At 37.8% G+C, this 15,103-nt stretch overlaps 1 protein-coding gene across 2 annotated transcripts; it reads right to left on the bottom strand.

Moving 5' to 3' along the window:
- Positions 1–1,204: 1,204 nt before the first annotated feature.
- On the bottom strand, positions 1,205–14,745 carry LOC147475438 (Lycopene beta/epsilon cyclase protein). Of its 2 annotated transcripts, none has more exons than XM_086582879.1 (18): positions 14,430–14,745; positions 13,342–13,459; positions 13,049–13,248; positions 12,835–12,942; positions 12,026–12,090; positions 11,137–11,242; positions 5,575–5,658; positions 4,703–4,849; positions 4,475–4,603; positions 3,514–3,581; positions 3,287–3,320; positions 3,113–3,197; positions 2,648–2,715; positions 2,462–2,575; positions 2,261–2,296; positions 2,044–2,130; positions 1,747–1,838; positions 1,205–1,636 (listed from the first exon to the last, which is right to left on the bottom strand). In XM_086582879.1, exons 1-18 carry the CDS (start codon positions 14,634–14,636, stop codon positions 1,540–1,542), a joined length of 1,845 nt encoding a protein of 614 aa, XP_086439005.1. In that variant the 5' UTR covers positions 14,637–14,745; the 3' UTR covers positions 1,205–1,539. The 2 variants fall into 2 exon arrangements, with proteins under 2 accessions (XP_086439005.1, XP_086439006.1); XM_086582880.1 differs by having other exon boundaries at positions 13,049–13,236; positions 14,430–14,743.
- Positions 14,746–15,103: the final 358 nt, after the last annotated feature.

The following is a 15,103-nucleotide window of genomic DNA, read 5'->3' as shown; positions in this document are numbered from 1 at the left end:
GCAATGGTCGCATTTCATCGCTCTATCCCGGGTCGATTGATGATTGCAGTTGGCGACGACCACCCATGATACAAGCCGGGCCTTAAATAGCCATATGAATGTATCTTACGTCTCATCAAGCAACAATGCAAACCAAACCGAATCGACCGATAATGATGGTTGACTCCGATAAAAAGGGCAAAAGGCATGGAATATGCATTGGTGCGATATGTGGTATCAAAAGACACAACATCCCCCGAAATATTCATCTTGCGGCATCGAGACCTCCCATGAACCCGAAAAAGTTCACCCACGGTCCATTTTCATCTAAATCAATAGCGTAGTAGAACCGGGGATCCTCGGACTCTTCTTACGCATAAAATATTGCGGCCACGGCGGTTGCATCACCTTCTTTAGGCATCTTTTCGGTCAAACCATAATAATGGTTCCAACAATCTTTCTCGTGTAAAACCCAACTTCCTCTCCATGGAAAAACGATGCCACTTTCCCAACAGATAAACTGTTATCACTAAATATCTCGGTCAAGCACTTCACTGCTTCAGGCATATGTTTGTTAGTTTTCATGCAAATTCTCTTCGATGGGGTCACCAGACCGTGACTATGGTCATTATGAGCAACGCTAACCTCATATATCTCTTCATGCATTCTTTTCTTAATACGAATTCTAGTTTGGCAACCACACCGGATAGTTGATGTATTTCTTGATCGGACTTCATCTCTCTTGTTAACCCCTTCACGTAAGCAAACCAGTAAACAACCACTAACCAAATCCACCTGATTTTGTTGCTTGGAAGTCGTCCGAACACGAGTCTCAAATCCCTCTTGTTGACCATACTCTTTGTAATAAGTCTTTGCCTCGTCAACACTTGTAAAAGTCAATCCTATATAAGGAGCAGCTAATGTTTGCGTGCCTTGAACAGGGGCTTTAGTAGACGAATACCCAACTACGTCTTCTTCGATATTGATTGATGTCTCTGTCTCCATTTCTATAAATCGAAAAAACTGAAATTTTGAAATATCGGTTTTATCAGTAATTGAGATCTTCAGATCTTGAGGGCGAGATCCGACGGCTCAAATGAAGAGTGAGATAAGAGTGTCACTATAAGAGTGGCACTCTAGACAAACCGTGTATATATATATATAACCGTGTATATATATATATAGGCAGCAGACATGCTGGCCAAGTGTCCAACAACCATGAAAGTAAATGTCAATAATGAGTTGATGACTGCTACGATATTGCGTTTTTTTTCCCATGGCCTTACATTGATATATGAACACTGCTTTCTTCAGTACGTGAAACAAAGAGCAGCATATTTCACACTAGTTCGAAACAAATCACCTTATTACAAAGAAATATTGAACTCTTTTCTGTATATATGGTACCTAATCTGTTTATGATAAAAGAGAATTAATTGGAGAAAAATACAAAGAAACAAAAAATCACTTGTAAACATTCCGAAAGCCCCTTCCTACAACTTAACATTCGTAAATGAGTTGGCACGTACGTTTGGTCATCCATCTAAACTCGTGGCGTCATCATTGCTTGTAATCTAGCCCAGCTCCATACTTCCAGGCGTCAACATAACGCTTCCATTCATACTTTGTCTTGGCCGGAAATGTATTTAGCCATGGGCTTGCATAAGATATAGCAAACCAAATTATTAAGAATATACAAAAGTTGTTACACAACATTGCAGAACCAAACGTATGCTGTTAGTGTACAGATTGTTTGGGAATCATTACCTTATGATGGGATCGATGAAGGTTGAGAGGAATGTGTAGTAACCCAGCATGAAAAAATGTCCAGACCAGTCAAGAAGCACAGGAGCTCCTACCTGATAAACCAATAAAAAACAAGAATGCACTCTCTGATGAGATAGAATATCACACTAAAAAGAAAAAAACCACTTAGTTTTAAAGAAAGTGGTATAGTCTGAATCCATTATCTAAGCTAACTAGAGAGCATTAGAATGCCTAAACATAATGGAATGTCTCAAGTTGCGACATGCAGTTATAAATTAGCAAGCTAATCAAGATTACCTGTCTGAATATTGATGGAATAATTTGAGGTCTAGTCAGCATTACTAAGCCCAATGTCTTCACAAGCGGCCCAAATTGTATCACATCCTGCCATATTTGGATTTAATTAAGCAGATCAGGTTAAAACTCTCAAGAAGTTTAACTATAGTTCATATTGAACTTTTCGAAGGGGGGAATCGAAAACTCAATGAACGAAGAAATAAAAACAAATAACAACCTGAAGAAACGGTCTCAGAACTGGATCCCCAAGCCTCTGACAAAAGGAATCATTCATTAAGAAAAAGAAACCCAAGAAATGTGTAAAGCTGATGGATACTGGAAACTAATTAAGAGAATTCACACACACACACACACACACACACAAAATTGGACCGAACAGAATTGCCAGTGAACTTGGTCAGAATTAACATAAGCTTACCTGCATACACTGGAAATTGGTATAAAGAAGATCATTTACAAAATCTGGTGAAACATTAGCATGTTTCTTAGCTGACATTGCTCTTTGAAACAACCAGGACGCACTTAAGTTGGGCTGCAGTATACAAAAGTCCATTTTGATCATAGAGAAAACCATCTAATCATTTGCAAAGCAACTGGTACCAACCATGTAGGGGTTCAAAAGGGACAAGCTGTAGGAGTCCAGAAAATCACTTTCGATTGCTTCATATATCCCTGAGCCCATCAATGACAAAGGCAGAATATTTAATGAGGTGAAGTAGCTTCTAGGAATATTTAATCTACAGATGTTGTCTAATAATAACAACAATGGTCTTCGAATCTCCTATCAAACACCAAAGGAGTCCAACTTTTCCCACTCTCAACTTAAACTTGGGAAGCTCACGAACTGCAATAAATGGTCACACAAAGGTCCGTAGTCATACTGTTATGCACAAGCTTTTAGGTAATTTTTTCCAGAGTCTACCAAATTGAATATTAGTCAGGATTGGTTTTATGCTGGAGACCTTAAGAGCAACATACAAGGTACAGATTTATGTCCCTTCAATTGATATAATCCTTTCTCTTACACAGTTTAAATTCTAGTAAGGAGTAATTGATAAACGAGAGATACCAGTTGACAATCTGCCAAGATGCCTAGTCAAGCTCCCAAAACCACCAAATGAAACTGGTGACTGTATGCCACTAGCATCGCCAAACTACACAGTTAAATCTGATTACGACCAAGCAAAAATCATGACTAGTATCATAATATTCTATTTCGGATAGTGTTAAATAGGTAATATACCTGCAGAATGCGATTAAAAGCTGCTGGCAATGGACTGTCAAGAAATTCATCCTCGCCATTATGAAAAGAAAATCATCAGATATGGAGTATAGTACTAGAAACAGCTAAAGCTAGAAAAAGGACAAGAATCTGAAGATCCAGTAATTAGTTGGACAACTACAGTATATGGCAACTTCAACGGAGGAAATTAAGGCAATTGCAAATCATGTAATAGCTGTCGCTTTTACCTGTCACGATATGTAGGAAATATGCCAAATATCACTCTTAGGATGTCTATGTCATCAAGTGAAACTCCCTGCAAGTAAACCACAAAGATCACCACGTGTATATCGCTAAGAACCACTTCGAATTCGCGTTATGTGGAATATGACCAAATCATTCATGACAATATTTTAACATTGATATAATAAGAAGATAGATGTAGCACAGCTGCACAGGAAAACTCTAGAGATATATTATGGACCTTGATAAAGCAGCTGGTTTTCAAATATTCTAAAGCCACATAATCTACAATACGATTTTTCTACAAACAACATTATCCTTCAACTTCGAAGAATTTGCCTCTGGTCCACTAATTCTACTAAGATGAGATAATTCCTGCTACAATGGCATGTAGAAGTATTTTTTCTTTTTCTTTGTGTGTGTGTTAGGGGGTGGGGAGCAAACAATCCCACTATTGTGGTTGATCTTCTGTGGAATGATTTAAAACCATAGCAAAAAATGCCAAATCTGAAACTTCTACCTTAACAAAAAGGTGTTTACGTCGTATAGAAGGATTTGGGACCATTCAATTCAGCTGTAAATTGGAAACTACTTCTGGCTACAGAATAATCTAACTTTGTCTGGGTATGATATATGTAGTCAGAGAAAAGAAATTAACAGCAAACCAGTCAATTAAAAAAAAACAATAAAAATAAATAAATAAAAAAGGGTTAAGTGTGTCATCTATCATGAGATTGTTATGAGTCAAATTTTCGTGTGTCCTAATGACTCCCACTGTATAACAAACTTTGCTACCTCTCAGGGGAAAAAAAAAAGGGGAAGTGAGTGCTGGAAAAAGTTGATAATGATTAATCAAAACTTGTGAGTATTTACTACAAAGAATACTCAAAAAGATGTGAAATGAGATTGGAGTTTGTCAATAGAAGCATTGCTAACATTAGCACAGAGAAGAACTCATATATTAACCTGATATTTTGGCATCAGATCCCAATAAGTTTCTAATAATTCTTCCAGTCTGGGGCAACCGGGTTGAGCATCGACATAAGTGAACATATAAGTAGTTCGATCTGTTAGACCTGAACCAGCTGGAAATGCCTGTCATAATATTCATAAAATGTTCATATTTGTAGATTATTCCAAAGTAATAACATAACAGATAGAGAGTTGCAATTTAAAGGATTTACGTTTAGGTACCTCCCAAAACAGTTGTACTTCTGAATCCCCAACCTTCTTCACAGTTGAGCTACAAAAGATGACGTCACTTGTCACATTCTCCTTGAAACCACGAGAACGTGTACCAACGACAAGACAAACACCATCAGGCTTCCTTCCTGATCTTATCTGTTATACAAACATATAAAGAGTGTAATGTTAATCTGGAGTAAGCATAATCAATGTTATCCACGCAGAAAACAGGTTTTCACATTCACCAGTCAAGTCGTCTGGAAAGCTGGGCTAAAAGGACACACTGTTAGTCCACCTATTCTCCGAGGAAATGTATGCCATAACCAAGTGATACAGATAGGTTGTATTGCATTCCACATTTTCAAAGCACTGAAGAAGCAACATAGGTGGTAGAGAGAGTGCACAGGGACGGAACCAGGTGGTCTGGGGGTGCAAGACTAGTATATGTAATGTAACCCTTAATTGAACTAGGGGGTGCAGTAATAAAACTTTTGGGAAATTTTTTGGGGGTGCAACCCTTATAGTTTGGTCATTTTTCTAGCTAATTATTATTGTAGTAATGGACTTTTCCCAAATCTTCAGGGGTGCGGTTGCCCCCATCAAGACCCTCTGGTTCCACCCATGAGTGTGCACACGATACAGACAGGAATAGCATCCATATTATTGTCTAGACTCTGTCTGGCCCAGAGTTTTGGAAAATAAAATGGTAATATGTTTGAAGCCTGCAGAGACAACCCAAGATACTATGTCTTTTACATCTAAATGATATTGAAATTCTTGGGACTGGGATGTGCTTATACATGGTCATGAATATCTGCAGTCAACCCACATACAAGCATGCAGCAGTAGACAGTAGTGCAGGGGAAGTATCACAAACCAACCTGCTTTACCACAGGGGAGAAATTTCCCATAGCATCAATGACGAGACGTGATGACAAAAAAATTTCTTCGGCAAGTTGCAAAACCTAGAGAAGACAATATTAATGATGATTTCTGCAATTAAAGTGACATATATCATGAAATAAGGTGACAAGCATGCATATTGTTGGTTTGTTAATCAAACATCTAAAATATCTGAACCGAAAATTTGAGAACATAGAACTTCTGGACTGGCAACTACTGCGCTATAGATTTATCACAATATGCAGAATTCTATCAGGTGAGATCTGGTTAATCAAACTATACAGAGGATACATATTTCGATCACTCACACAGAATCTTACTTCAGTGTAATACATATTACCATAGAAACAAAAGCTGATTCACTACTTTAGTTACTCTGAAAATGATACACTTCTACTCTTAGTATGTTATTAGTCTTCCTAGTTCTGACCAGTCTGGAGCTATGATGCGCGGGTACGGGTACCGATACGGCGACACCGGTACGGAGTACGATACGGCTTTTTTAAAATATTAGGATACGGGTACGGCCTATGGGTACGGCTAATTAATATGAATATTTTAAAATGTGTATTATGAAAATTATGTTAGTAGTTCTTTGAGTAAAATTGGTCAGGAACATGTGAAAAACTATTATAAAACATGTCAAAGTCAATACAACTTGAAGCCTCAAGAACAATTTATATATTTGTGGAGTAGACTTATCGGATCAGGTCTATTTCAGGGATTCTAGTACCCTAGAAGGCTAGAAGCATCCAGTACCCATATCGGTATCGTACCCGACCGATACAGGTGTAATGGTATTTTAGGAGTATCCATGCATCATAGGTCTGGAGGCTTTTGTAAAGCAATAGGGATGGTCTTTGACTCTTAGTATACTCTCCGGATAGTTAGAGATATCCCCTTTGTAACAACAATCGGCTTATACCCAAATTGTTTTCAATGGCTTTACAATTTTTTACTTTGGGTTATATAGGCTTTAGTCATACTTTTTATGGGGTATTTAGGCTTTAGTCCTAAAATTATCGATTATTAGGTTTTAGTCCTACTTCCATCTTCAATTTTCTCAAATGACTAGAATACCCTTACCTAATTACCCAATTAGGACCAAAACCTAATTTACCCAATTACAGGAGGGGTAAATCCTAAAAATGAGATTCAGACATGCACGAAATTCTAACATTTTCTTAACTTACATTAAAAAAAAATGTATTTTGGGAAAAGTCATTGCATTGTTTTTTTGTGCATTCTCTCTCTCTATAAGTCTTAATTTTAGATTGTTCGACTATGTAACATAATGTTGTGTTCATTGAGTCATTTGAATTGGAGTGCTACATTCATAGGATAAAAATACAAATACAAATACAAATACAAATATTGGCGAGTCGCGTATTTAATACAAATATATAGTGAAGACTTTACTGCTCGAATTGAGGTTCTTCTCTAAAGAGAGTGCCACGTAGACAGAGAGACCTTCCAGCTCAGAAAAGCCCAAACCCATAAATGGTTTTAGTGAGCTCAGAATCTACTACACAAAGTTGGTTTTACAAATATAGCCCCGCTTTTAAAATGTTTATGATTAAAACTAAATGGACATTATTGTATTAAACTAATGCTCCAGTAGAGCTTAAAAAAAAAAAAAACTTCTAACTCGGTAGATCTGTTTCCACTCAGAATGTGCGTCGATGCTTACAGAAAGTTGTTGATGGACATTTTACTGCAGCGGTAAAAGTGTTGTCATCATCAGGGGTTGCCTCTAACTTCGGCGGAGACTATTCAAGTATTAGAGGAGAAACACCCAATCGACAACCACCGTGAGACCAACCGCTTCCTTTTTTCTTTGAGCCCCTTTATTGGTAGAAGCGAGACACCCTATTGTCATGCATTAGGTTGTTTCGAAAGGTACTTCTTGTGGTCGATGGTCTCCGAGCTCGGCCTTGTTGGATGCCATGAGTGGTCTTTGCAGCTGACTATATCGTCCCGATTTGCTTGATGCATTGACCCTGGGTGAATCTTTGGTTACAAGGGCGATGTCTACAGCCATTAGTGGAATTCATAGCGAGTGCTCCGCTTTACTCCACTTTTAAGCCGATAATAGTATTCGTCCTATAGCTGTGGGTATGGTTTGGCGTCGCCTGGTCTCCAAGATTGCAATGAAATGAGTTTCCAAAGATGTGGTAGGGTACTTACAAGATTTTCAGTATGGGGTTGGTGTTTTACGGTGGAGCGGCGATTACTCATCATCTTTGTCAATCGATATAGTGTATGCTAATAGTAGCCGATTACCTCTCTTTCGATCTTTGCTTTGTAGATTTTCGAATGCTTTTAACATGGTTGATCGGACTACCATGTTGAGAGAGGTTCGTATCCGTTGCCCAGCTATTGCCCCTTGGGTCGAGTACTTGTATTGTCAACCTGCGAGGTTATATTTGGGTGATGGCTACATATGGTGGGGCTCTTGGGTGCAACAAGGTGACCCTCGGTCCCCTTCTTCTTACCGGTGTTGCATCCCCTGATTCTACGGATTCAGTCCAGTTGTCAGTTATTGCTAGAGGCTTGGTACCTAGATGATGGGACTCTGATCGGAGATACAGAATAGGTGGCGAAAGTTTTGGGTATGATTCAAGAAGAAGGACCTTCTTACGGGCTGGTTCTTAATGTGGCTAAACCGAGATATTTTGGCCATCACTGGATCCACGTCGCTCCACTCCCGATCTCTTTCCTTCAACTTTGTCACATCCTCAGCAGGGGGTCAGGTTGCTTGGAGGTGCGGTTAGCATTGATTCATCTTTTGTCATGGGCCTTGCTCGCAAACGTGTTGAAAAGGTTATGACTTTGATGGACCATTTAGTTGAATTGGATGATCCACAGTGTGAGTTAGCACTCTTACGTGCTTGTGCAGGGCTCTCTGAGTTGGTATTTACGATTCGTACTTGTACACCATCCTTGTTTAGAGAGGCAGCTAAGACTTTTGATCGGCATCTCCGCAGTGTTCTCCAGGGTATTGTGGTTTCTGATGGTCCTGACTTCGGTGATTTGCAGTGGCGTTTATCGACACTCCCGTTACGTCTTGGTGGGTTAGGTGTTTATTGTGCCATTGATGTCTCTATTTTTGCTTTTGTGGCCTCTCGCTGTCAGACTTCTGAGCTTCAGAACCACATTCTTAGGAGTTGTGGCCCAGTACCTTTGGATGAGATTCTTGATGTTGCTAGCAATGCATTGAGTCTATGTCTACCTGATTTTGACCTCAGTTCTATGGCTGTGAATGCTACCGTCCCCCAAACCCAAAAAAGTTTTGGCGGAGCCGCTTACTGGTAAGATTGTTCTTTGTCTTGAGAGGGAGTTTGTGTTATCTCGTTACGAAAAGCGGTCATTGGATGCTTCGCGGTCGAACATGCAAATGATTTCCTACTTGCTATTCCGATGGGGACTTGGGCCGGTATGTCATTTGGTAGAGTATCGTTCTATTTTTCTGATACCGCCTCATGATTCCTTTGTACTCGATGGTGGTCTATGCCCCGCTTTGCAAAAGAGTAGACTAGATGCTTTTGGGGACCATGCAACACATTGGAGATATTTCCCGTGTTTCAAATACCGACATGATCATGTCGAGATATTTTATGTGATGCATTTTGGAGGGTCGGTACAAGTGAAGTGAAGAAGGAGGCTCTGTGAATTTTCTCCTCGATCCGAATGAGGGAGATTGACACTTCACCTGCGGATGTATTGATCTACAGTTGGTCTGAGGGGAGGCATGCGTGTGTTGATGTAACTGGAGCCTCTCCATTGGTAGGGCTTGGGAATGGAGTCTTTGAGGTGGGAGAAACAACTAATAGAGGAGGCTTGTAGAGCTAACCAACATTGTTTTATTCCTTTCAATTTTGACACTTTTGGTTTCTTGGCACAACAGTCTGTTGAGCTCCTTAAGAGATTGCAGAAAGTTATAGACTGCAACGTAATGACAGTTGGTTCTAACGAGTTTGTTTTTAGGAGGATAGGATTTGCCATTCAGAAAGGACTTGTGGCGCAGCTTGTTGCATGCTTGTCCTAATTATTTGTAAAACTCGTTATCATTATTAATAAAATTTCTACTTCACAAAAAAAAAATATAAAAAAATAAAAAAATAAACTGAAATCTCTGCCCACTCGTCTTCTCTCACGCACTCGTTATCTGAACAAAATGGGGGAAGTGAGAAGAATTTTCCCTCATCTCACCTAATTCATCAAGATGAAAACTATCAATGATCGAATGGCAGATGTAATTTATGTAGAAAACTTATTATAAAATTATATTTATTGTTAAGTAAACAAGACAATCAAATTAATACAACAAATATGTCATGAACAAACCTTTAGTTCAACAAACTAACTTAATTTACCAATGATTAAATTCGATCCTAGTGATAATCACTATGTCCTTATTAAGACAAATTTGCTCCCTCTCGGTGCTCAAGGTTGATGAACAATTGTCTCCCAAGACAGAACGGATTTCAATCCCATGAATGTAGCACTCCAATTCAAAGGACTCAATGAACACAACATTGTGTTGCATAGTCGAACAATTTAAAATTAAGACTTATAGAGAAAGAGAATGCACAAAAAAGCAATGCAATGACTTTTCCCAAAATACATTTTTTTTTAATGTAAGTTAAGAAAATGTTAGAATTTAGTGCATGTCCGAATCTCATTTTTAGGATTTACCCCTCCTGTAATTGGGTAAATTAGGTTTTGGTCCTAAGGGTATTTTGGTCATTTGAGAAAACTGAAGATGGAAGTAGGACTAAAACCTAATAATCGATAATTTTAGGACCAAAGCCTAAATACCCCATAAAAAGTAGGACTAAAGCCTAAATAACCTTTTTACTTTTCTTGCAGTCTTGCTTTTCCTTACTAGATCTTCATCTCTAAAAATGAGCAGAACATGTTTGAATAACATGAATTGTGCTGCCTCAGAGATCGTCTTGGTGTAAACCGATGTGAATTGAAGGCGGAAGCAACTCCAATCAACACACCAATTGTAAATTAAGGCTAAATTGTAACCCTATTTGATAGAAATATGGGAATTTAGTATAGTCCAAAAATCTACGTACAAATCAGAAAATCGCAATTTATAGTCTCAATAAAATCCTACTAATTTGTGAGGCCAAAATCCATAATTAGACAAAATCAATCCTTGGAGCTCAAGGAATCTGGAATCCTAAATAGAAAGCAACTAAAATAAACTAAATACTATAAAAATAACAACTACAAATTAGACTAGGTTTCTAATCATCCTTTATTCCATTATAAACTTTACCAAATGTTTGGTCCTCAAATGTTCAAATCTAACAAACATAAAGTGATCTTATATCCACTTACAGGTTTACAAGAAAGAAGAAAAAAGAATTGAATATGATCATGGAGTTAAATCAATGAATAACTGAGATTTCAGCAAATCAACTGAAAGAAATAAAAGAAGACAAGATAGGGACAGTCGGACAGATGGTGGGGGGAGTGGTAGAGATAAATAGGGAGTATTAGGTGGTACAAGTTAGTAAGCGCACCGCTGCATCATCGTATACAGATATGCTAGCCACACCATATCCCTCAAAGATGACACCCCCAAGAGAAGTAAAGCGTTTCTTCATTACCTCTATAAGTTTAGCCGGGCTATACTGACATATAAGAAAGAAAAAACATCACATGTATTATTAATTGCATCACGGGCTTTCAGTTTTAGAGGAGCACATTACATTTATCTTTTAATTTAGTATAAGAATCAGATGTCTCAGCAAGGAAGAGCAGGTGCCAACTAGCAAAGTTGGTAAAACCTTTGGGTGATGATACCAAAGGTCTGGGGCTCGAACCCTGCTTGCCAATCAAAAAAAAAAAAGAGCTATATTACATGGACACTCGGATACATATTATATGTGATATACGTCAATTTTTTATATTTTGCTGCGTCAGATATAACTTAGAGGATGAGAAAACATAATTTGAATAACTCGAGAAATAATTAATGAATCAGTATAGTTTTGTTTTCATATGAAATTTCTTGCCACGATAGTAGTTCTATAAGATGATATCTGGTCGGATTGTCATCTTCAATACATGAAGCTACTCCAATTCTAAAAATATCCATTTGCTGGGTTCAGGTCGAATTGTTTTCTTGAACCAGTCCGTCAGCTATCCTAATTCAATACCTCATTGCTGTATTTTCAACATGGAATAGAGATTTCAAAATTTACATCTTCCAGGCTATACATAGTAGATTCTTGTCGGCAATTAAGGAAATATTATTCTGACATTTATACAATGCCTATGAGACAAAGACGCAAATTAATGTACAAGTAGACTAGAGATAAAGTATCAACATCAACAGCTATCCTCAATGGTGTTATAGATTATGTGCCAATTTAAGTACCAGAGAATAATAGAAAGTATCTAACTTACGAAATGCCGAGGTTAAGAATTTCTTCCACCCAAATGTCACCCTTGCTCTCAAATCCACATCTGTTCTGTAGAAAATGGCACTGGAAGTCAGTGCTGCAGCTAAAGAAAACTTGACAAGAGAGATAGGCCAAGCTTTGAGTGTGTGTATGCCACACGTGTCATAAGTGCTCAAGTACTCAAAGCCTAATTGAATGTAGAGAGATTGATGTAAATTGAAGGCAGAAGCAACTTTAATCAATGCACTATTGATAAATTAAGGCTAAATCTAACCCTAATTTGGTAGAAAAGGGGATTTGAGTATAACCCCAAAATCAACACATTTTCAATCCGAAAATCACAAACTACATTCTCAATAAATCGAACAACTAATTTGTGAGACCGAAGGTCTTATTTATACAATTTAATCCTCGTAAGTCCAAGGAATCCCAAATAGAAAGCAACTAAAACTAAATCAAATACTACTAGAATAGTAACCACTAATTAGGCTAGGTTTCTAATTATCCTTTATTACAGTTTTTTCAGACATTCCTTAAATAGGTACTTTGCTTGACGGTGCACCAGTTAGACGACTAAACATATTACAACAGAAGAAACTTGGATAGCTCAACTGTGTCAAAAGTTCCATATACCAGATGATCATACTTTCATGGTGTGAAGACCTTTTGAGATATGTCCTCATGTAATCCACCTATATGTGGACAGTTTAAAAGTTTAGACTGTGAATACTGGCCACACAGAGTCTAATACAATAGAGCTGTACGAGGCTGCTAGCTAGGAGCCAGGATCCTTCATAAACAAATTTAACTTACAGGATTAAACTTCACTGTCGTCGCTTGTTCAACGTCCTCTTCTTTGAGAATTCCAACATCAACGAGTTCCAAGAGTTCTTTCATTGAGATGTTCCATTCTTGCTCTCTCTGATTATTGATTATCAAGATATTAACATATTTCTCAACATGCATTAATGACTAGTGAAGATCTTGCAATGCAAATTACAAAGTACTTCTAGAACATATCTCATACCCCTTTAAGCATATTCTTTTCGACAATGCCTACTCGAAGGCCTTTCGAACACAATGCAGTAGCTACAAAGATGCCTAGAGTACCCCCACATACTACCACATCAAACATGTCAACTGTTTTGTCACTAGAATTAGACAGGCTCGACAAACCTGGAGAACACGATACTATTTCTGGTGGTTCCGTTAGAGCTGAAACAGAGTCTGATCAGTGGACATTCATGGTGTTCTATTATTAGCAATCCATATTATAAGTCATTATGGAATTATAGGTGATGCGAACTATGGAGTCCTTACCTGTTGTTGCAGAACATATATTAGTCCATAACTGATCCAACCTCTTCAAAGCATTATATGAATACACCCCACCAGCACCACCCACTTCGCTACTTACTGAAATACTTTCCATTATTCTCTACAAGACATAAAAGAATATGTTAAAATTTACTCTAGAGACTTGAAATAAGAACAACTTGGTAGAGCATGAAACAAAATACATCAAATTTAATATTTAAATGCATTTATTATAAATTCCAAAAAAGTACCTAGAGTGTGGAATTACATTGCGAGACTATACACAAGGTTGACGTCCATTTTCTAAACTTCAACATTATACATACTGAAATTTTTATTTCCATGACGATATTGCAGCTAATTTGTTTCAAAACCTAAGCTTTACGTTTGCTTTTCGATTGACTTCATAAATTTCTTGCGACCAGTGACTTCTTGTAGGCTCGTAGTATTGTTGTATTTCAGCATGATAAATGACGTTTAAGGCTTTTAATCAAGGGAGAGCAGCATATAAGAACATGATGTAAATTAAACTGACTTGTCACTGGTTTATTGTTTACCATTCTCACCCTCGAGGGAATAAGCAGTGTTATGCCAACGATGTATTGATAAAGCGAAGGAAACATCAACAAAGGCACAAAGTTGAGTGTCTAATTTGACAAAAACCACTAGAGTAGGTTTGTGGCCTACAGAATCCCTAAATTTGGTGCCAGCTTAACTAGTCTTGTTTCTCCATGCAAGTGATACTTCATAGTTCATACAAATTCACAAAATGGTATTATCCTAAATCTTCTTATATCATTATAATTGCATCTCACGCCCATACATAGAATGTACCTGGACAGATTTTTTTTTTCTTTCTAACATTGTGGATCATTGTAAACATAGTCTATGGTCATTGCTAACAAATATCTTCAAAATAAGAAAGAATCAATCCAATCCAATCAATATTAATGGTTTAACTTCGTCGCCACTCAGAACCAGCGTTATGATTGAAAATATACATATTGGGATTCTGTAACTAAACAAGCAAACAAATAAACAAAATGGGAAAAATGCTAAAGAAAGAAAGATGAAGAGAAAGATATGAGTACTTGGGTTTTAGATGGCAGGATTTGAGCTCTCAAAGATTTTTTATTCCTGTAAGCTCTTCTTCCTCCACTTGTCTGAACTGGAGGTGCAAATGGTTGTAGAAAGAAGCCATTGCTGACGGTGGTGTGTTTTTGAAGCTGACAGACCAACATGCTTGGTTGCTGACTTGTCCAAACCAAGTTGCTGGTGTTCAAAAGTTTAAATATCATATACTCTCTTGGATAGATATGAACGTGTGTTCTGATATCAGACACGACAGTGTATAAAGTGCCATCCAATAACTACTGAGGACACTATTAAAAGATAAGAATAGCATCAGCAGGCAAGACTTGGAGGAGCTCAAACGGACTATTCCCTCCCCCCCTCCCCTCCTTTACAAGTTGCACATCCTGCTGAAGTTTGACACGTGAACCTAAAACCTTTGTTTCACATGCAGCGGAGAGATTAGCAGGTCTTCGGTTTACATGCATTTAACAACTACGTTTCACACTTTCACCTGTAAAACCTGTCTTACACCGTAGGTATAGAAGCTTCCACTTGCATGAAAGAAATTACACCTTATCTAATTTCAACAGTGCAAGGTTAAGATTATAAAAGTACAGGCAGCTAATCGTTGTATGCGTAAGACTTGGCCATGTTTCTACCAACACAACACATTCCCATTACCAATATACCC

The sequence above is a fragment of the Coptis chinensis genome, chromosome 9 (assembly GCF_015680905.1).
Source record: "Coptis chinensis isolate HL-2020 chromosome 9, ASM1568090v1, whole genome shotgun sequence".
NCBI lineage: Eukaryota > Viridiplantae > Streptophyta > Magnoliopsida > Ranunculales > Ranunculaceae > Coptis > Coptis chinensis.
This window is presented reverse-complemented; position numbering and strand designations above follow the sequence as displayed.